Source organism: Fusarium sambucinum, chromosome II (assembly GCF_050947815.1).
Source record: "Fusarium sambucinum isolate potato_lamoka chromosome II, whole genome shotgun sequence".
Classification (NCBI taxonomy): domain Eukaryota; kingdom Fungi; phylum Ascomycota; class Sordariomycetes; order Hypocreales; family Nectriaceae; genus Fusarium; species Fusarium sambucinum.
This window is the reverse complement of record NC_139293.1, coordinates 7,137,116-7,160,299: the sequence shown is the minus strand read 5'-3', so window position 1 is coordinate 7,160,299 and position 23,184 is coordinate 7,137,116. Positions and strand designations below refer to the sequence as shown.

General features: G+C 48.8%; 4 protein-coding genes across 4 annotated transcripts; 2 read left to right on the top strand and 2 right to left on the bottom strand.

The window, feature by feature from the left end:
* Positions 1 to 2,349: 2,349 nt before the first annotated feature.
* FSST1_009291 (pyridoxamine 5'-phosphate oxidase-domain-containing protein) lies at positions 2,350 to 3,201 on the top strand (the record flags this gene model as incomplete). Its single annotated transcript, XM_083226251.1, has 1 exon — positions 2,350 to 3,201. The coding sequence occupies one exon, from the start codon at positions 2,350 to 2,352 to the stop codon at positions 3,199 to 3,201; it is 852 nt and encodes a 283-aa protein (XP_083085252.1).
* Positions 3,202 to 7,085: 3,884 nt separating this feature from the next.
* On the top strand, positions 7,086 to 11,793 carry FSST1_009290 (mediator of RNA polymerase II transcription subunit 12; the record flags this gene model as incomplete). Its single annotated transcript, XM_083226250.1, has 3 exons — positions 7,086 to 8,284; positions 8,342 to 8,546; positions 8,599 to 11,793. The coding sequence occupies 3 exons, from the start codon at positions 7,086 to 7,088 to the stop codon at positions 11,791 to 11,793; spliced, it is 4,599 nt and encodes a 1,532-aa protein (XP_083085251.1).
* Positions 11,794 to 13,148: 1,355 nt separating this feature from the next.
* On the bottom strand, positions 13,149 to 16,794 carry FSST1_009289 (uncharacterized protein; the record flags this gene model as incomplete). Its single annotated transcript, XM_083226248.1, has 9 exons — positions 13,149 to 13,435; positions 13,485 to 13,634; positions 13,684 to 14,428; positions 14,482 to 14,687; positions 14,737 to 15,349; positions 15,407 to 15,460; positions 15,526 to 15,825; positions 15,890 to 15,962; positions 16,754 to 16,794. 9 exons carry the CDS (start codon positions 16,792 to 16,794, stop codon positions 13,149 to 13,151), a joined length of 2,469 nt encoding a protein of 822 aa, XP_083085250.1.
* Positions 16,795 to 18,949: 2,155 nt separating this feature from the next.
* FSST1_009288 (E3 ubiquitin-protein ligase) lies at positions 18,950 to 21,126 on the bottom strand (the record flags this gene model as incomplete). Its single annotated transcript, XM_083226247.1, has 2 exons — positions 18,950 to 20,417; positions 20,483 to 21,126. 2 exons carry the CDS (start codon positions 21,124 to 21,126, stop codon positions 18,950 to 18,952), a joined length of 2,112 nt encoding a protein of 703 aa, XP_083085249.1.
* Positions 21,127 to 23,184: the final 2,058 nt, after the last annotated feature.

Here is a 23,184-nt window from a genome sequence, read left to right as displayed (position 1 = left end):
AGCAAGAGCTGCCACCGCTATTGACAACGAGAACTTGATAACCTAATTACCTACCTCTAGGTGCTACTCTGTACTAGGTATCTTAGTACATGTGGAAAGCAAGGTCAAGGCCACCTAAGATCGGTCGGGCTGTGGTGGGGTTTGTTTTTTGATGATGCGATTGGTGGGACCCGATCGATCAACAATAGCATGGTTGCAGCAGCAACCGATCGTCGTCACCCGAGATATACCTCAAGTTTAGTAGATATCTCTAGAAATGACTTTACTATTATGTTGCACAGCTGCTGACCAGACTAGTCTACTCATGGAAAATGATATCCCTGTCCGTCGTTTATCATTGATCTACCTTGATCTAGAGCCAAATTTAGGTCATATATGATCACACCAGCAAGTCTAAACTAATACCAGTCTCGATCTGTTTTTGTTGCCGAGCAAGCCAGCATGCATTACTAGTAGGTACGTTTATACGAATACAGTATTGGCTAGGACTTGAGCCTACCCCTTCCCCTAACATACCTAGCAGTGCACCTTCTTGGCCAACATTTGGGAAATACCCTATGCTACCACCCACAACACTGGCAGACAAATAGGTAAATGGCGTTACGGACAGAGCAACTTGGTCAATCGCCTACCAACGCTCTGTAGTCATTTGTAGTCAAAGTGTTATCGAATGAATGTGCTTTGGGGAAACATATAGACATATTATTATAGTACGCAGCTGGTAGGAAACTCCGTGTATAGGTAGGTATCTAGAGGTATCTTGTTTGATTTTCATTAATTACTCTTCTTAAAGGGAGTAACCGCATTACCAGGCTATCTATTGATAGATTTTGATCTTGGAACTAAAACTATTCTTCCTGCCTTGTACTATGCTTGAGATTATCTCCTCACGAGGCGGACTCTTAAGATCTGATGTGTCTAGCAGATGGAGTTGCATCAAACTAACGATAAACGAGAGCCAACCACCAATGAGTACTACTATCTATCCACACACCTAAAATACATGTTATCCACTCTTGGTTTGTCAAAGATGTTTATCACTCGAGAGAGACTTGTTAAGGTTGTCGAGTATGAGGTCCAGTCTTCTTCTATATGTGAACAACTTATATTTTGCAGCAAATACTTCCTTACCATCACGTTGACAATCAAATTTCCAGTCTACTTGGACTCGGACTTACATCTCTCTAGCAGTGTCACCATTACTTTGATTTTCAATGTGTGCTGAAATTTGTGTCAGCTTATATCCTTCTCCTCAATCATGTTTGTCCATGTACAGAAGGTTATTGAGGTAGGTAGACACTCTATCGCATTCTAAAACCACAACGACTAGCTCTCAAGAAATACAACCTGATTGAACTTCTCTTCAAACTGGCGGCTAGAGCAATTTATCTTACACGATAGGCAGTTTACATCTGTAAACAGTTAAGCAAAGTAGACAACTGATCGCTAAGCAAACGCTGCGTGTATCTATGAACTTATCATGAATGGACCACTCCCGTTTTTTTTATATTCCACATTATGGTAGGGTCTTCCACTAACCGTACAAGAGGAAGGAAGCTCTTGTTCAGGGCAAGATTGGTGTCCCCATCTGCCCGTTACGTTGTATGGTTTCTTTCGTGTTCAAAGGTGGGTGTCTTATCGTTCTCTCATCCATGAAACAGATCTTTGCAGCCGAATAAAGATTTTAAGTGCTCTTATTGTTTGTTATCATGACGAGAACTTTCTTTTATTTAGGAGTGCAGCATCAGGTGACTCGACTCAATCATGTCTAGGTAGTGGGTAACAAATATGGTGACCTCTAAGCCTTAGAGTACAAAAATAAATGACCCAATATTATAGTGTAAATAGCATAAAGTGACCTGCTAATTTCGTCACGTATGCTTCGAGCGCAACGTTTTTTATACCCTGAGGCATGTGTTATTGATAAACTACAAAACGAACCGACAGTGAAAATTGCATTTTGGAAACTCTTTCGAACACTACTGTAATATGTCTTGTGGGTACAAATAGCCCGTTACAACTTCAACGGTTGTGTGTCATGGCGCGGTTTCCACCGGCCATCCATGACAAGGATCTAATCTTATCAATCAACCGCTTGGCGAGAGTAACATCATGGGATCAGTCCCCCTCAGCTTAGCGCGGACAACTTCCGCCTCGATTCACTAGCGAAGGTCTCACGCCCCATCTGAATCAGAAGCTTAACGTTGTGGCCAACATCTGCCACCGCTTTGCTCCTCTTTTGCTCTTGCCCCGTGCCTTTGTTCTTCTTGCGGCAAACTTAATAGAGGCGTACCCTCCTTCTGTTGTCAACTCTGCCAAACGCGTACAACCCGGACATAGCAACACATCATGAAGTTTTCCCACGCAGTCGCCGGCTTCGCTGCCACGGCGCATGCTTTTAGTCCCAAGTTCAACATCTTCGGCGACAACGATAATGCCGACACCAGCGTTCCTCATAGGATCCCTACGGCCCATGAGTCTGTTGTCATGGCGCGTCGCATCCTTGCTCTCACCAAGGTCGCCACTCTCTCGACTGTTTTCCCTTCTGGCCACCCCAACGGTGATCTTGCCATCGATGAGAACCGCCCGACCGGACTCGAGGGCGTGCCTATTGGCATGATGGATTATGTGGCAGATTGCGAGGATGAAGGTAACCCTACCATTCTCGAAATTAAGATCGCAACAACTTTCAGGAACGTCCGCGCTGGATCAAACCTCACCCTCTCCATGAACTGGGTCCCGCCCTATCCGCCCGCCAAGCGCATCTCCCTTCTCTCTCGTCTCTCGGCATATGTTCCCTTCCTCCCTAGCTACGACTACAACAGTCGTGTCGAGGAGTCTTCCACCCCGGACACCGTTCCTTACTCAGCGGCCAATCTGCCCCGGTTCGCCCTTTTTGGATACCTGGAGCCCATTGAAACCACTCCCGTATCAGCTGTCAAGCTTGCAGCATGCTTTACGCGCAAGCATCAAGACGCTAAGTACTGGCTGCCAGGTAATGTCATCCATGAGAGCTCATGGGCGCGCCTGGTTGTAACCAAGATATATTGGGTTGGCGGCTTTGGCGACCGAGCGCGAATTGGCTGGCTGCCTGTTGACGAATGGAAGAGCGTCACCAGAGATGAATGGGAGAGCATCAAGCTCCCCGGTGAGGAGAGAGGTTGGAGTGAGTGGTCAGCCAGCTCTGCGGGAGAGCTGTAAAGGTGGTATGACCTGACTCTGTTGGAAAGAGCCTTTACTTTTTATTGTTTGACTTTGTGGTGAGTTTCGGGCGGTAGAATTATTTTGCATATGGATGGATATAGTCTGTAACTTGATCGTGGCTTTGATTATGTACACGGAAGATATTGCTTTTTTTACATAGTCAGCCAGGGACAGCAATATGTTGACAGGTATGTTGACAGGGTGCTTTGTATCGCAGGCCCTTTTTACGTCTCCAGTCTGTTTTACATCATTAGCAACTTGCAGCATTCCCTTTGGAAATGTCTTAGGCAAAATATGCAGATAGCCGAATCGACCAATCTTGAATACCATGCAGCTGTTTCACTTGGCTTAGTTCACCGTGCTACAGAGTTGCTGTGATATGTACGAGAAGTATTTGTCTCACAGAACCTTCATTCGGTAGTCCGAATTGTTACGCTTGGCAACGTGTGATGGTCACCGGTTACTTTGGTTCATATTGCTTAACCTTATCAGCCTGTAACAGCCCATGGCTCGTCACAAACAGAACACCCTTGCTCGTATCTACTGCAACCGTGCGCTCAAACGGATTGGGGCGGGACGGAAGGTTCATCAACCCTATGGGCTGACTGGCACAAGAGCAAAAGAGATAGCAGAGATGTCGCGATGGCCGTGTTAGGGACTACATTGTGGTGGGTTACACTGCGTAGCTGTGGCGGCTTGATCCGGCGGGCCACGGGCGATCCGACTCCTCGCGCAATGCGAGAGTTTTGGGTAGATGAGTTTCGACTGTTTGTCGATGTTGCGGTATCGTTTGCGATATAGTCTAGGTTTTGTCTTGAATAATAAATCGCTGACCTGGTAACCATTTGAGATATCTCATGTGTTGTCAACGATGTCAAACTGTTTTAGCAAGAGTCGCCCTCCCTGTTCTATTATATTCGACTCAGCCAGAAATATTGGCCCGTTTAGTGCAAGGACACAAAGGATCTACAAATGAGACAATCAGAGAGTATTGAGCGGCTCAGTGCAACGAGGCACTGTAACTGCCTGTGCAGCTAAGTAAGTAAGTAGCCTACATGAGCATGTGAAGGCCCTAGCCCCATGTTTCGGAATACGATCACCGCAGAACAAATAACGATGCCCTCCCCGAAAAGGAAGGTTTCTTGTGTCGTTGAGTCTCCTCTCGGTAGAGGAACTCGGCCCGGGATGGGATCCCGACGGAAAGGCTAGGGCTCCGCTCCGTAGGCGGTCGGTTTCCGGATACATTACAGCTATACTGCACTGCGCCGAGACGGTAGAGATTGGCGTTAGGCTATCGGTTTGAGAATGTGAGACTGGCAGTGAGAAGTGCATTAGAGGCGTTTACTTACAGATAAATGATGCAAGTGGTTCAGACATGGGCTGATAAGACAAACCACACCTGTATCTTAAGGGGGGTTATCTTCTCCGCGATTGTATTGCACTAATTACACCGCAGAAAATGCCAAGCCAGTCACGACTACTGGCTGTGAGCCAACAGATAAACCCATGATTCAGACTGGGGAGCCTTCAGCTTGTTAGAGTCAGCTTCAATCCACTCTCATCAGTAACGTCATTCACCCAAGAACTTGGCTCTTGAAGAGTAGTATAATATTGAAAAAGATGGCATGGTTTATGTATTAGTTCTCGACCCTGCGCTATTGTCGGGGCTTGCGAGGTGGCTTGCACTATTCATTCCTATAACCGTCCTATCGATGTGATGTTTGTCCCTTGGAAATTCAATGTCCATGTTGATGGAAAAAGAAGCCAAGGGAAACGGATCGGACTTCATGTGGGTGGGAACACAGACCAGACCACAATAGGTACCTGCAAGAGCTTCGCACTACGGTAAAAAGTAGGGTTTCCAGGCCGCTGAGGGGGATGAGAGGAACTATCGGCCGATTATCATTCAATGGCTTAGGTTGGCGGATAAACTAGATGTATGCATGACGGTTGATGATGAACAACGTTAAAGCATCATGTGCCGCCTGGACTTGGCCGATGAGGGTAGAGTTGAAGGTCAATGAGAAGAGGTAAACATTTACCAAAAGGAGTGCTTCTTCCAATGATCTGGACTGGATGCCGTCATGGGGGCATCTCGAGAAATGATGGCTGGTAAGCTTCGCTTACTGGTTGGTTAAGTCGTAGCTGACATTGGACCATGTTCTACAAACACGACACAAGAGGCCAAGACAAGCTTTGGTGAGGAGACACTTTGATGTTTCCTGTCCCAAGGAAAATGGGGTGTCGTATGGAGAAGAGTTTCGTTTTGTTGTGTCTAGCCTGTAGTCAATTACTACTATGTAATCTCTTCTCTGACACGTCAAGAAGTGATGGTGCTCCCACTCAACTGCTGTCCATATGTACTAATTCAATAGTGCGCACCACCAATAAATAACGTACATTCCACGAGGCAAAAGGCTTCCTTGCGATCTTAGCTGCGCGATTGAGTGTGCCCTCAAGCGGGGTCGATGGCTTTCGGCTGGGGGAGCTGCTGTAATGTTATTTGGTCGCCAAGGTCAGCCAACCGTGACCCCTGAATACCACAAACGACGTTATGCACTCTGATGTGACCTGAGCTTGCCAGCCTGCACCTCGAAACGCCCGTTTACCTTGAGAGCAATCAGCCCGCTTCCGTATTACCTACCTATCCATTCCATATTGAAAGAAAGCACAGCGCTGTATCGGGAAGTGTAGCGTAGTGCGGCATGTACGTATTAATGTTTGGTCTGTAGTATAGGACCAACCAAGCTATAACTTATGGCACACGAAGCATCGCCACCTGCCTTAGTAGTTTAGCACTTCTCCCCAACCACTGGCGTTTCAATAAATCCAAAAGTCTCCTACGGCAATAGTAATAGAGCTCATGTAATAGAATTGTTTCCCCAATACCAATTCTCCACCCGCTACTATCCCGTCAACCTTAGCCGTAGCCATTACCCGTGAAAGGCTCCTTGGATCCGCACAATCTGGAGGATAATGAGCACAAAAACTCCCCCCAAGATATCCGGACAGGCAGGGTCCCGTCGTAGACTCAAGGGACCTGACCGAACAAGCGACAGGCTGAGGGGACACATCCATGCCAGTTTACCACTAGCAAGTAATCGGTACTTGGTGGTTATGGGGCATGGCGGGCCCTCTGACGCAAAAGCCCTGCTATCAGTGCATGCTGGCAATCTCTCCGTGTGTAGCGTCTACCTACCTCTCCACCTTCCTTTGCGTCCCCATATTTCCTTTTGAGGGCCCGAAGGCCTTCTTAAGTTAGTACCTTGCCTTGCCAACCTTGCCTTGCCTCACCTCAAAAACGCTCTAAACAACGTACCTGCACAGCACTGCATATTACCTACCTCGCCCCGTCCGACCCCATCCATCTCATAATCCATCGACGTTCCCGCTCTCGGTCGGGGTTCCGTGCCGCTCGTGTACATACTTGCGCTATCTTGACACTTATTGTTAATTCTTTGTTCTTTGCATCCTCCTCTTTCTCGCATCAGCAAGGTCCATTCGCGTGCGTGGTCAACCGAACAACAACGGGCGTTTACTCGACGACTGCGGTGGTGATAGTTTGGAAACGATATAACGCACGGGCGACGGTCACGATCCAAGTCAAATACTCGACTTGCCATTCGTCATTCGGATTGCGCGGCAGGTCCATCAAGCATTTAAAGGTCAGCGCCGATAACGCGATCGAGAGAACGCAAACCTGGGGCGACACTTCGATATCGAGTATCCGGCCCTTTGAGGCGCTAAGGAGCATCGCACGGCATCGCGATCTGATCTTTGACGACCGCGTTGGCTGCGACTGTCTGCGATAAACTCCAACATAATTCAATATACCCCTTGTCTAGATCTTTCGGAATGGCGCCTCCGCCCACGAATCGAAAATGACCTCGCGGACCCCCATGGGCGCCCATCCGCGGCCGCCTCAGCGTTCCGTGAGCTCATCGTCGTTACCTGTCCAGCGCCCTCCTCCTCAACGAACTTTATCACACCAGCAGCAGTTTGTACCCGCCTCACCAGTTCGAAAAGACTCTTCATTCATCGATCTTACCGCCGATGCCGGCGATACCACCCCTAACCGTTATAATACAACACCGAGAAGAGGCGGCTCACGTCTCCGGCTTGAGTTATCCCATAATGCTTCGACCGGCTCCTTACCGACGTCCGAATCACCACAATCTCTGACACCTTCACGAATACCTGCCAACTCCGACCTTTTCCAAACCATGGTCGGAAGCCCAGTCCCCATCAATAGCGCCAACTCAACTTCCATGCCAATGCCGACACGCCGACCCGTCGCTTCACAATTAAGGTCAGCTCCTCCCGTCACCACAACGACTGCACCTGCACTTGTCAAGAAAGACACCCGGCCAAAGCCGTATACAGTTGAGGTTCCTTCCGCTGCACCAAGATATTTCGCGGCAAACCGGCCTGAAACTACCCCTCGGAATCCCGTTGACCCTTTCAGCAAAGGTCTTAACTCTGGATATGCCGATTTCTTCCCTTGGAACGGAGCGCATCACGAAGATGAGTGGAGCAGCGAAGCCATCACAAAGGGAACCTGGGATAAGGTGAACTTGAATGTTCCCGAAACCTCATCTGCTAAACTTGCCATCTTCCCAGCTTTGAAGCAAAAGACTGGCCTGACTGCTCTTTCCACGATTTTCATGGGTGTTCTGACTCAGCGTAGGCATCGAGGCCAGATCAATGCACCCTCGACTTTCAAGCCACCACCGCGAGTCACACTCACGGATACGAAAAGAGAGGTCTGGCTCAAGGACCTTGCCAACCCCGCCATATCTCTACGACGTCTCAGCCGAACAATTCCTCATGGCATTCGTGGCAGAACTCTGCTCGACCAATGCTTGAACAAGAACGTTCCTGCTGAGCGAGCTGTGTGGTTGGCAAAGTGCGTCGGTGCCAACGAGATTAGAGGGCTGAAGCGAAAGGGCGTCAATGGTGCCTTTGTTATGGGTGGCGAGTTGAAGTGGGCTCGCGACTGGACCGTCTTTGTCGAGCAGTTCGTTGATGCTGTTGTAACTGGCTTCAGTGAGAAGGACTGGAAGACCAGAGTTACATATGCGTAAGTTTGGACTGTTTACAATAGTCTTACAATTGCGAGTACTAACGTTCAATGCAGGATTCGTCTAGCAACAAACCTTTACTCTGAGCAGTTGCTGGATCGGGATCATTATCTTGATTGGGTCGTTTCTGGAATCGAGAATAGCCTTCAGTCAAGAATCCCAATGTGGCTGCTAATAGCTCAGATATATTGGAAAGATATCTTTAGGTTTCGCAAGTACGGCCGACGGCTTGTCTTTGCCCTACTGAGTCATCTGCACGTAGTACGTTAAAGCACACTCGTTCAGGCTGACGTGTTGGCTAACCGAAAAATAGATATACAACGACCCTGATCAGGATCTTCTTGTGCAACTTTCAAGTAGACTATCAACCCTACTCAGCTCCTTGGTCCTGTCTAACCCAGAGAGCTTCATCAATCCCGGTGCTTGGCCACGATACAAGAACACTCTTCAGGCCTTCTTACGTACCGATCATGAGCCAACCCAAAAGTCTCTACATATAATTAACTCACGAAACTCGCGACTGGTTGTGTCCAGTACCGCTTCCCCTCCCGCCGGTAGAAGTCAGCTGGTGAAATTGCTCGATGCCGCTCTTAAGGAATCTAGTGACGATCATCTGGCGGCGACATGTTGGGCCACGAGTGAAAACAAACCTCTGATCATGAAGACGGTCGTTGAGTGGGCTACTTCCTTCCACCGTCCCGGTTTGGCGAAAGTTTATGCTGCGTCTCGATTAATTCGACAATGGAGCCAATTCCGTGTGAATCCTACAACGCCGATACTCGAGACACTCGATAGCATTTCCATCGAAGACAAGACGCGAAAGAATTTGGTTTATCATCTGGTCACTGAATTGGTTCGGACTGGCCATTTCTCTGTCTCCCAGTACATGCAATGGACTATTGCACGTGGTGGCTACCACAGCGGAGCGGAAATCGACGCCGATTTAGGCCCGTGTTCTAGCAGATTGTTAGTTGAGCTGCCGCTCCATGCTTTGTCTGAGAAAAAGAGAGCCGAGAGAGGAAACCTGCTAAGGCGAGCTGGAAACTATTCGATTGTTGAAGAAGAGCAAGATATCGCCAACGCCATCAAGTTTGTCAGGCATACCGTGGGACTTCCCCTACCGCCAGGTGATCCGCTGTCAGAACGAAAGCCTGTTTCCCTAAAGAAGCTGCTTCCAAGATTAAATAACAGCAGCGGTGCTCTCAGGAGCTGCATTGGTGCACATCTTCGTGATGTACTAACCAGTCAGTTCAACCACAACAACCAGCCATCTCTGCCTTTGACCATGTACAACTCGGTTCGAGCTATCATGGAAACAGCTGAAGACTACTCTATGTTGTCAGATGTCCTCGGGGCGTGTTCAAAAACTGCCGATTATGATGTGCTAGCGTCCGTTGCCGATACCGTTCACTCAAATCTTCAAATCTTTTCGGCTCTGGGCAGTGCAAACGATTTGTTCAATGTACTGATCGAACGCCTGAAGTCGATGAACGAAGAGCAAGGAATCGTGCCGCGACCATTACTCGCTTCCCTTTCAAGTCTCGCCCAGCGCATGACAGGTTATGAAGTCATTGCTTCCCATCTACGACAAGAATTACTCCAAAGTGACCGCAGCAATGCTGTCGATGCTTGCTCTCCGGTATCCGATATCGTGGCAGCTCCTACTCAACACGTCGAAAACGAACTGGCAGAAGATATTGAGAAACAGCTGTCTAGTGGAACGCGGTTAGACCCCCCAACCATGAACAAATTGTTCAGAAGGATCATCCCTGCACTTGAGCGAGGCTGGGAGAAAACGAATGATACGCGTCGAGTGTTTGCAACGTTGTTAACCAGGATACGGGTTTTTGATGCCCATCATTTCGATAAACTGATGACAGACTGGACAAGTCACGTTCGATCTCTTTCCAATCGTTCTCCTCTTGTCAGTCTATTCCCCCTTCTAGTCAGTACAGGTTGCCTCACGATGCCAATCGTCATGAGTACCGCAAGCCCGCCATCAGCCAGTTTCCAGAATTTATCTTCGGATCCCTCGGGGAACAAGTTTGGCCCAGCAACATACCTACAGGAACTCTTGCAGCTTATCATCATGCCATTGCCCTCGGGGACGGGACTTTCTGCTGAGGAAGGTTACCGGTTCCATACTGAACAAAAGTGTGCCAAGTTCGAGCAGTCGAAGGGGCTCTTGAATTTGGTCCGCAATGCCCTCTTGGAGTACTCAGGCTTGAGAAATCATGCCAACCGTCCTGAATTCCCACTTGACAATCCCGCATGTCAAGAGAGTCTTCTCGAAACCCTACGAACTCTTGTACTAGTCGACTCGTCCGCCGTCTCCAATGCTCTTGGTATTAAGTCGTTACCAGCTGAAGCTGTGGGTCTTGTTCGTAAGGTGACGACCAAGCTCCTTATCCCTGGCGATTCTGGCGACACCCAAATCTCGTTCGACCATATCTTACAAATTGCCAACGAGCTGACCCTACCATTTTGTCAACTTAAGCTGAACTTGGACTTGTCTTTACCACAGCCTAACGCAAATGAAGGTCAAGATCAAGGCTCTTCCCGCTTTGAGATTTTTGCCAAGGCTATGGATCGAGCCATCGAAGCGGGCAATATCATGTGGACCAGCCTCCTACCTTGCCTGAGCGACGATATCACCCAGCACCTCAAGAGCCAGGCTCAATCTGTATTTCTTGAGTTGATTCCTTCATCCAAGGCGCCCGAATGTGCCGACACCGGGTCAAGACAGTCGCTGCGCATGGCCGAGAACTTGCTGGAAGTAGTAGAAGCCATTATCTCTGGGCAACCCCCTCCGAAGGTGGCACAACTATCTTCAGGTATGGTTGAGAAACTGACAGACCTATGGGAAATCATTGCAGCGGGACCCCACGAACGCCCTAACTGCTACGCCGCTGTCCTACAGCACTGGTTGCCTGCAATGCTTCGCTTTGTTACCCTCCACAGCTTATCGTCTGAACCCCCTTCGGCACCACTTCCGACCGCATCAGCAACACGGCCTCCTATCCCACCTGTTCACGACACTCGTGCCCGTATCATTCTTGTCCTCTGCGGCTTGCTGCTTGAGCTTGATACGCTATCGCCTGCCATCGTCGGTTCACTTCCTCAACAGGTCTTCGACATCGCAATTCTACTTGTGGATGCACTGCCAGAAGATTTACGAGCCAACTGTGCTAAGGCCATCTTGCTTACCTCCGGCGGACTACCCAACCAAGGAACTTCCTCTGACCCTCGGCTCTACTACCTATTCAGCTCGCCGCCGCCGTCGGTTGCAGACAATATTATGCTATCCCACCGGGAAAAGGCAGCAACCCCGCAAAGCGCTGTGGCTCGTGGCATGGGTGCACAATACGGTATCGGTCCCGCCGTTCAGGAGCGTCTCACTCCTTTTGTTCTCCGTCGTTGGGAGGTGCTTAGTGAGCCAACTCCCAATGTCGGCGAGAATGATACAAGTCTTAGCTTGGGTCTCTTTGAAGCTATCAAGCTTCAATAAGATTGTCAAGAAGGCACCTTACTATTATCACTTTATTATTGATGCCAAGATCCTTTGGCACACCACTTTACATCGTGGACACTACACGAACTATTCCTTACACCATCATACTTCTAACTCTGTCTGAGTTCTCTTTTCTTTAAATCTCATGGCTATACCCCTGTTACGGAACTCAGGCGTGTTTGCATCAGCGATAATGTGCACTGCAAGACGGATTTTTCTTTTTATCAATGTTCAATCGGGTTACACAGGGCATCTCACAACGAATGGTCTCTTTGTTCTTCTTTGTTTTCGGTAGTTGGGGCAGTTTGTTCTTCGTTTGTTTCCTTTTGATTCATCTTATTGCTTCCCATCTTTGTTTTGGGATCGCTTGACTTTGGCTTTTTGCATGGCGCTGCGTACAAAGAGGACTGGTGAAACGGTTGATGATATGTCAAGCACAGAACACGCACGATACATTTTGCATATATGTATGAAAAACATTGGATTACGGCGTGTTGATGGGGGAATGGGAGGGCGTAAGGCTCGTTGCATTTGTTTACATCACTCGCCGAAGTACAAAACATATAAGTCAAATCAAGTTACTTGATTCACATAACCTCTCTGAACATGTTTGTTATCTTGGAGCAACACTGCTCATGTGAATGATGGTCATATTGGGCCAGCTAAGCAAACTGTAACGGCTGTGATACCATGATACATCGATAAGGTGCGGTAATTTGCCGTAAGGCTAACAAGACCCAAGTTGAGACTACTAGGTCGAATGATTACCTATGAAAGAACCGCTATCATCTGACACGTTCGTTAATAGTTGACTCATAGTTACTTTCGCCGAATCTCTCGAAGACTTTCGGAAGAGTTGCCGACCAGTGGTTTCCAGAAGCAATGAAGTGCTCCTAGCTGAACCAGAAGGTTCGAACCAACAAAACTCGGGTAAAAGATGTCAATCAATGACACGTTGCTTTCACCTTCACTTTGTATGTCGACTAAGTTGTTTGTCCATTTCTATTAATCGCAAGTCAGCTTTGTTTCTTTCGTGCAGCTTACCCTAAAGCCGCACACCCAATCATCCTTAGTATTATCATGACGACGAACTGAATTCACGAGAATAAGATTTGGATTGCGAAAATCATATAAAATTGTAGAGACGCGCTCAATATGGCTGTCCAGTAATTATCTTACACTAAGTTCCAAGTACGAAGAGACGAACATGCATTAGATACGAGACGCCATGCAACATAAATGAGCTAGCATGGACGGAAGGAACCAAGCTCCCCCCTTCTTTCCCCTTGACAAACTTTACCCATTAGGTCCCTCTTACCCTTACCCAAAATGTGACGCAGATACAAGTCTAACTAATCTTCGTCGAAGATTTGCAGTGTGTTCTGCAGGATGGTGTCGATAGCCTTGATCTGCCAGCCCGCATCAGCAATGGCGGTGCTGGGATCAGTACCCATGAGTGTAGGACCAAAAATGACGGCAAGGTTGTGACAGTTCATACGGTTCACATGGCTGTTGTCCATAACTCTCCCGAGGTGAAGGGTGAGGGCACGGAGAGTAGCATAGTTGGGGTCGGGCAGACTGTTAATGATAGCGTGAAGAGAATCACGGCGAAGTGTATCATCTTCGTGCTCTGCGTATACTAGTCAGTACTTTCCTGTGGTAATTCAATTGGGACGCGAGAAACATACTGGCAGCAGCGATGAAACTATCGTGATACTCGAGAGTAAGTAAGGGGTCAGGGAGGTCCCGGAAGAACTGCTTCAATAGACCGGTGACACTGTTGACATCATGATAAAAGTTCTCGGGGTTCCTAAAGTCGAGAGCTGGGCTGGAAGACTCTGTTATATTATTAGTTTTGTCCTCTGATAATGATCCAGCACAACATACCTGTGTCGAACATGTTCTTCAGCTTCTGAATGTGAGCCATAGATCCAGATTGCCGGTAGATACCCTCCACATTAAGGCCGTACATATCTACCGCCTGGATACACTGGTGGACCACCATTGGTACAGCTAGACTGTCCCGCTCATAAAGACGACTCAGTGGTAGGCCGAACACTGGCTTCGAAGGCCCAGAAGGCCCAGGACCAGGTGGGGGATGACTAGACGCCCCGTAGGGAGGCGGTGATCGTCCAGCACCCTGAGGTCCATGGCCCATATTCGCACCGCTACCCGTGCGTTCGTGAGGAGGCTGATGAGGGCCAGTTTGTTGAGAAGGAGAGCCACTCGGCTGGAATGGTAATGCACCCAGCTGTGGTGGACCAGTTGAGCTGACGGAACCGCCGTTGCCATATCTCTGACCAGGTGCTTGCTGATTAGGGCCACGGCCCGGGAACTGTTGTCCAGGTGCGGGTCCGGGGCTGCCCTGCTGCAGTGGCATGTTTCCTTGGCTGAAGCTCCTGTTATGAGGCTGCGAGAATGGGCGCGGGTCGTCAGAAGGGAAAGAAGAATCGCCAGTAATACCAGTGATGGGGCCAAGTCCCAGAGTACTGGTTCTTGATCCCGGGCCAAGGGGCTGTGGCCCAGAGAAGCCCCCTTGAGGTGGTGTCTGTGATACAGGTGATTGCACGGTGGCAGGTTGTTGAACGGGACCACCCGGTACATGGCCGCTAGAGTTTGGGGGGTTCAGAACCTAGAATTGGCGTAAGCGACGAGGCCAATTACCCGTTGATGCATTTTACTTACTGGGTTACGCTTGTACTCAACCTCGCCAGTGTTGGCGGGTACGCTTCTGTGCTGCGCTGTGACATAATCATTCAAGTCTTTCTCATTATCGATCGACGAAGCGGCCTGTCGCAGGCTGCGCTGGGAACTGCTGCCCTGACCTCCCGGGCCGTGAATAGGGCTCACACTCAGACCGTTACTTAATAGCAAACGTTCGTTGAAGGAGGCTAGTAAATGTAAGTGACGATCGCACTTTGGCAATACTGGAAAACTTACCAAACTTCTGCATTTGCAAAGAGATGCCAGCGTCAATCTCCTTGATGGAGTCCTGCAGGGCTCGAATGGCTTCTGGACGTGTCGTCGAAACGAGCTGGGCCTTCTCAGCCTGCAACGCTTGGACATGTCCGTGGTATGTAGAATCGGCGGCCTGAACCTTCTTCAGCAACTCGCCCTCATGCTGCTGAGCAGACTTGTGACCCTTGAGACCGAACATCTTGCCGCTCTGGCGCGACTCGCCTGTCTTAACTCGCTCGTAATCGTCGGCGAGAGAGTCGTACTTGGCCTTGCTCTTACGCATAGTCTGTTCCATCTCCGCAACCTTATTCTCGGCGGACAGGCCATTTTGCTTCCACGACTTGCGGCTGCGTTCCGCAACACCGGCGAGCTCCATAAGCTCATCGTGCATTTGGTGCAACTCTTTCGAAAACTCAATTCCGTTCTCGGCCATGCGCTCGTGGGTGCTCGCCATTGCTTCGTATGCGCTACCAAACGTGCCTTGGCGGTGGTCAGGCCGGCGCATGACCTCTTGAGTCGTACGCGTGAGCTTCCTGATACCATTGGCATGGTCTTCTTCGAGACTGGATCGCTTCTTGAGAAACAATGCGAATTCCTACACGATAATTTGTCAGCGAAACGAGTCGCTGCGGAAGCTTGGATAACCACTCACTTTTGCTGAAGCTATGCTCTGCTTGAGACGATTTAGCAGAGTAACAATACCGATCTGCAAAGTGAGGTTAGCCCATGGTTCAAACCTCGTTATACCACTCCCTCGCAGGTTGATTGTACCTCAGAGGACAAGACATCTGAAACTTGTTTAAACTGTTCAGGATTCGCACCATATGGACCGGCCGGTTGTGTAGGAGAAGTGCTTTCGCCATCTGGGTTCTGGGATTTGTTCATGACATCGTCAACGGCAGCGCCACCATTGTCTGACGGAGGACCCTGAGTATTTGTTGGAATGTAGCCCAAGGACATCATGCTGCCTGACCTTCCGCGTTCCTGTTGAGGAGAGAAGGCGTCGTTCGCCGACGGATTGTAGTCGTTCATGGTATCGAGCGCAATTTGAGATTCCGAAGGATTTATATACTGAAGCTTATCAGGAATCGTTCGAGGTTTCTAACTGTGAGACCTTGTCGAGGTGGTGGCTCACATTCCTCGAGCTGTTCGGGTCGTGGAGTAGCGATTGGGCAGGAAGTGTCGCTGTAACGGAGCGATACCAGCCTCTGTGATTAAGTACGACGCCAACGTCTACTATGAATGCGATGAAAACTCTTGAGGGCTCGAGTCAAGTCGAGGCGACAATAGTGACAAATGTGCTGTGAAGCTGTTGGCAGAAGGGGCTGTTCTGATGGGGAGAGCTTCGCAATCCGCAGCGGGGGTCTCAATTGATTCTGTGCCAGGGACTGGTTGGGCCGATCGATAGTCGTCGAGACAGCACGGCCTCTCGGAAATGATGGATGGCGGGGGTAGAAGAGAGTTAGAGAGTGAGAGAGAGAACAGAACGAAACAGAAGAACGAATACGCGCGCACCCGTATTACGCAGAAACAATGACACAAAACAAACAAGTTCCAACCAAGAGATTCGAACAGTTTATAAGATAATGTGGAAGGAAACAAGATGCAAATCAAATGAAAGGTGCAAGCGGAAATGGAACTGGAGACCTGTGAAATGGAGATGGAGATCGACTGGTCGGTCGGTGGAGTGAGGGAATGGAAAAGGAAACACTCCACTGAAGCTACAGTGTAACACGGCACCGGATTGGATAGGGTGGTTGATTGTGGCTGAGCCCAGTCTTTACGGGTTGGGTTTCATGAGCAGACGCCACCAGGGAACTAAATTTCTCTCCATGGGCAGCTAGGAGGTAGACTAGTTCTTTGGCCTGGTGCCTTTAGGGGTCTCTTGATTGACGCTCAAGGAATGCCGTCAGGGGATGGGACCCTTGTAAGCTAGTAGAATGAAGATGCCTTAAGGTCCATACCTAAGGTTCAATTCTCAGAGTCAGATAGTACCTACGGGAGGTTCCTTATAATAGCCTCAACATCCCATCCATCCATCATGACTTGGCCATTGTTTACCTTGGCTGTGCTGTGACAAGACCACCCGTCGCCTACAACATCATTCACGATTCTCCGTGACAGTGCCTGAACACCCTTCCTTCCTGCTAGGGAATACCAAGACAAGTCCCCCGCTCGTTCATTAGCCAACGCGTTAGCAACGAGATGGATAGGTTTACAAGCCACAACGGCAAACGGCAGCTTTCAAAACAAAACACTTTACCGTCTGTTGTCCTCGAGATTTACCTTTTCTTATCCCATAAACATATCAAGTGCTCTGATGGCGGCCTGGCAGTGTCAGATCACCATCCAGCCTGCCAGCCAGCCCGGTGTGCTTGCCATGGATCGTCCCACTCAGGGTTCTTTGACCGTTGAAACATTGCCCTTCTTTGGTTGCGGGCGCCAGCATTAGCTCGTCTATCAAACGGGCAACCAATCTGGCGCAGTGCCGCATTACTCTCTGCGGCGATATGCAGTCATGTCTGCAGAAGCGAGTGAAACAGTGGGTGGTGATTTCTTTGTTGCGTACACCTTCGGCTTTTGAGGGCTTCAAAGAGGTTTGATCTGTCATATGTATGCATATACTCGGAAGAGAACCGAGAAAAGAAGCTCTTCTACGCAAATAAAGCATACGAACCCCGAAAACTGCAAAAAGGCTAATTATTGCTTAGACATAGCGTCTCCTATTTATAAACACACTAGTGTTAAAAGTCCTCGAGCTAATATTCCTGTTTCATATCCAACCCCAGTATCATTCGTTCTAGCACAGGATACACGCACGAGACTATTGAAAGTCTACTTGAATTGCCGAAGCACCTTTCTAAAACGAGAGAAACGACATACAGCCACAACCGTAAACAAACAACGATAACCTGCATTGGGGTGGGTGGGTATGTAGTTAGGTGGTTCGTATCACAAGCCGAGTCCTCATATCACCCACGTTACACACATTTATACGCTCCAACAAGAAGGCAACAGAAGAGGGAAGATAGAGGGGGAGAACAGGAATTGCTGTATTCTCCGACACACGAGCCGTGTTTGCCACTTTGTTTTACAATGCGACTCCAGCCCTGGCAAACAAACCAAACGGAGGTGACGGCGAAGATCAGCCCACCCTTGCACGATAACGAGGGCACTTAATTCAGTTGCAATGAACACCAACGTCAGCCCTTTCCCCCCATCTAGCGGGTAGTAGAAAAGTTAACCTCCTAAGACTTAGGGCATAAAAACAAGTAGCCGAAAGAGCATAAACTGACGTACTAATTTCGTTTCTTATGCTTCCAGCGGTCAATTTTTTCTGATATCCCGAGGCCCGTTGATGCCCTAACTGGAACATAGCATGTAGCGGCCGAGGCCAACAGGGAATCTGAAAGAGCCAAGTTCAGGGAACCCAAGTAATTGGATTCGTAAACCCCTATCAGTCAGAGTCATCGTAAGCAGCAGATTAGATTTCGCCTCTTTGTAGGTAATCAATCTGGTGCTACTTGCCGAAGCCATACGTTGTTCACTGCAGAGTCGGATGATACATACTACCGACCAATGCACATAAAGAGCGTGGTCTGGTTCATTCAATTGTCATTTCAAATCCTATCTAGATAGAGGTATAAACAATTATGCACAATCATCCGGACCTCCACACATCTCTCGTGGAGACTGGTCCAAAACAAGAGACAGTGTCTGATCCAAGTCTGTCACCCACTCATATCTCTATATCCCAAAAAATAAAATAAAATAAAAACCGCTCTATTAAGACCAATGTCTGGGTATGATAGTAACCAATAGAGCGCCATAGCAGAATGGGTCCATGCCCTTCATAATTGCCCCTATTTGAAATAGAGACGAAAAAGCACGCGGTTATGATGATAAAGTCATGCTTTTGAACAGATGCCTGCAACTCCGAGAAAGAAAAACGAAAGAAAAAGAACCAGCGGAAACGAATTAGGAAGTCATCCGCTCTCCGTGGCCGTCGGGACCTGGTATCATGCTGCAAAAGAAAAATGTCGACGATCAGACAGAAATTATAAGGGGAAAAGATGTATAGGTATATCCTGTGATATGACAAGGAGATTCGTAAAACGCAGGTGAATCATTTCGTGAATGTGGTTGTGCAACAGCGTTGCTGTACATTCCCTCAAAAACAAAGCCACAGTTGCTCTCACTCGATGGAGGTGGGAACATGTGTCTTATCTTCGGGCCATGTTGGTGTAGGAATGGGTGCGTACTTGACACCATTTTGAGCTTCAAGCTCCTTACGAAGGATCTCAATAGCCAATTCCCATCGACGTACAAGCTTAGCCTTCCGTGACGAAAAGGTGCTGGCCAGCATTTCTTCCTCATGTGCTGCTTGGGCTGCCAACTCGTCGAGTTCATTACGGGTTTGGTTAAGGAGATTCTCGTGCTCGGTCTCTTGTCGGTCGATGAGCTCTTCCATGCGCCTGGCCTGGCGGTCTCTCATGACGTTGATCTTGGCTTGATGTGACCTTTCCATGCCATCGCGGATGTTGTACTGTTGGCCCAGTTCACGAAGATCACGTTCGGTGACCACACGCTGAGGCTGAGTACTTGCCGAGTCTGGACTTGAGCTTCCACTGCTGCGTCCTAGACCGTCGCAATAAGCTTCCATATGCTTCAGTCGAATATTAACACTGCGGGCACTTGCTTCCAAGGTATTTCGGAGGTCCATCTCAGCAGCCACTTGTCGATCTTCCAACTGACTAATCGATTTGGCGTGCCTTTCCTTCATCTTTTTCTCGTCCTCCACATGTCGTAGCAACATCGCCTTCTTTTCCTCGACAAACCGAGACCGCATGTGCTCTCTACCTTCTTCGGAAAAAGTGAGGAAACGAGCCATCTCTTGATTTTGCGTCTTGGCTATGTCAGAGAAGTCCCCGTTGTTGTGCGTTCGTCGCTCGGCTTCGAGCCTTTCGGCTGAGGCTGCTGCCGCAGCTGACTCTTGCATAACTTTCTCTTCCTCATACTCAGCCAACTGAACCTGCTCCTCCCTTCTCCTTCGTTCTATCTCTTCCTCTTGTCCACAACTGTTAGGGCATCCGGAAGTAGAATCCCACACACCGCCGCAGGTATAGCAAAACTGGGCTTTGCACTTGCAAGTCATGCGTGAGCTCCCCTTTTTTTGTGGAACCAAACTTTGGCACTTGTAGCACCTTTTCCAGCCGGCCTTGTCCCCTGTTTTGATAACCTGATCCAGTTCCCAATCCTCAGGGCAGTCCTTTCCGGTAGGATGAGCGTTATGTTTGCACATAAGACAAACTTTAGTGTTACATTTACGGCATGTAACATTGGATGGGTATTTTGGGTCCAATTTTTGACGCGGTGGAATGAACTCGCCGCAGGACGGATTCGAACAAAATATCCTCGCTTGCCAGGGTGTGCTGTATTGGACGATAGCCTTTAAAAATTCCTGCTGAGCATCGCGGCTAAGCAGATCCCTTATCACCGAGCCGGGTAGCGGCTGGGCACAGCACCTTGGAGGCATGCTAGATTCATCAGACATGGCCGCATGGATGAGTGATCTTAAACAATTATCGCAATAGGTATGGCCGCATGAAACGCTGTGTAGTGATTTCGAACTCTTATAATCGGCACGGCAGCTCACACAGGTCCTATGCCAATAGTCAGTATGTTCTGCTTGTGATACATAGCCATCCAAGTCCGGGTTACAACGCACAAAACGACCTGAATTGCCTGAGGGGACCTCTTTTTCCAACGCAATTTGAAACTTGATTTGACACTGAACAGACTACGCTTTGTCTTGCCGCTAAAAATGCTTGGAGGAGGGTTGGCGGGCGAAAGCGATTGCATCGTTGCTTTTGGGTGGTTATGATGAGGATCGATCACGGATAAATATCGATCGTATTGACCGAAGCTTAGTTCCTTGGATTGACGACCACTCGATGGCGCCGGGTCGGGTGTAGGTGGACCAAACAATGATGAGTGTGCCGTCAAGGCGGTACTCGTTGAACCGCCAGAAAGCATGGAGAATGTCCGCGCATTGTAGGCTGTGGAAGCCGACTCGACGCTTGACGTGTTGCGTTTATCAGCGACTGGCGCACTCGAGATGCCGAGGGCGTTTGCTTTAGACACAAGAGCATCCTCGATCTGGTTCTCCGTTCTGCCATCCTGTAATTGAAGAACATTGACGAAGTAGTCCAAATCGTTTAGCTCAGGAGCTGTGGCACCTGTGTTAGTGTCTGCGCCGTTGTTGACGCCAGGGCTAACGCTTGTGGTCGTTGAAGGCGTTGTTGTGGTTGTGGTGGAGTTAGCCATGCCGACAGCGATGATGGGACTCTGGCGAAGGGCTGTCGCGATCATGGCTTGGGGAAAACGGCTCGTTAGCCAGGGGTGGTGAGAAATTTGGCGGTGAAGTTGTCGAGTCGAGGCGGGTCGGAGGATGCTATGATCTCAGTGCATCGTCGAGACACAAGACAAGATCGGTATGTGAAATGGTTGTTGTAAGCAGAGAATTAAGAGGGACGAGGTTGTCGTGGTTTGATTTGGTTTATTTGCGTGGGGTGAGGCACTGAAAGTCGGTTGAATCTTAACTTGGTATGTACCTAGTACTGTAGGAGGCAGGTACTACCTAATGTATGGGGTTGGGCGGTTCTCGTGTCTTTCGAAGTTGGATCAACAATGGAGCGAACAAATCAGACCAGACCAGACCAGATTGGGGTGATTCAGCTGGCGGTTGACAGTTGGCCGTATGCGACACCTCTTTTTCTCGGATTTGAGTCAGGTTTTGGCAATTCAAATATTGGGCTTGCATTCGATCCAATACCAGTTGCTGGGATAAGAATTCCGGCCAGAACGTTGGAGGTAGGTTTGGTGTGGATCGAAGAATGACGACGGGTTGAGGTAGGTAGTTGATAAAGTTCGATGGTTGAAGATTGCGCCACTAGATAGCGACAAAAGACAGAGAGTGTGTGTGGGAGGCAGAGAAGGAGATGCGCCTGGGTATAAGTTCAAGAGTGAAATACCCGGGTACCGTACCAGAAGAGAAGAGAAGAGAGACAGATATACTGAATGTTCTGTACTTGATATAGTAACAAAGATCCCGATGGGCGCAAATATGAGCCGGAAACAAGACTAAGAAACCCGAGATAGAAGCGGATGGAGTCGTCAGTTTTAAAAGACCAAGGTCGAGGGTAGTCCAAGAAGCCGGGATGTGATGGGGTGGGATAGTGAGCTCTTATTTAATTAATAGCCTGACCAGAATCAGACAGGAGGGGACTGACCCGACCCTCTTTATTAGTTGGGAGGGCAGGAGGGATATCTGCTCCGAAAGAGAGCATTCAAAGATTCAGGGCCAAACCGTAATGGGGTGAGGTGAGCAGATCAGAGACAAGGCTAGAGTTGAGTGAGTTGAATTGAATTGAATTGAGTTCACGGTACAGCTTACAGGGTTGTTGATGCTGTTATAATGGGGAAACAGGTTATCCGTAGGTTGGTCGGTACTCGATTTAACCAACTACCTACCATTCCCATGCATCAAGGGACTATTGAATAATATTGTTTATACGGTACACGTTGTTTCATTCGACTCGGTTCGATACAAACCTATCCACATCATCATCAACATCAAGATTGAAAAGTGTACGGAGTATCCGACATGCGAAATAGGAATATCCATGATTGTTCATCCGCCTCATTCTCATTCATATTCGGTCTTGGCCATTGGGCATCCATCGGATGCAAAGAGTCCACCAACAACCCGACAATTAGATCTGACCTGGCCCAAGCAAATAATTGATCAATCAATCAGTCAGTCAGTCAATCACCTCGGGACGGGTCAAACGTCAATGCCAGGGTTCGGCTGACTGGATGAGCGAATGACTTACAAGGGCAGGGCGGCAAACCAAAAGCGAGACAGGGGTGTTAAGTAAGTGTGTGAGGGAGGATAAATGGGGAACAAGAGTCACAGGAAGAATGTGTAGCTATATTAATTATAAGAGAAACTTGCACAATGTAGGGGGATGCCTTTTCTTACCCCTTAAGGTATTCAAGTCTGCATTTCCAGTCTCTCCCTTTGTGTTGTAACGGGCAACCTATTGTCTGTCTCTATTCCTTGTATACCTAAGTATATCGAGCGGATGCAATTGATCTTGACCACCAACTGTGCCCCCGTCGTATAGCAGTCCCGTGTCGCCTCACAACGGCGGGGAGTTGCCTGCCTTGAATCGCCTGTGCCGCAAATTAGATGTAACCATCAAAAGCCGTTCCTGTTCCTGTCCTGAATTTGTCCCCGGCAGTCAGGTAAGGTCAGGTAGGTCAAGCAAGGCAAAGCGTCACAGGCTTGACAGGGGGTATCTCGTTCACCGAATGTGACCCATCGCCAAGAAGAAGGCAACATCATCAACTTCACTATCCCACTAT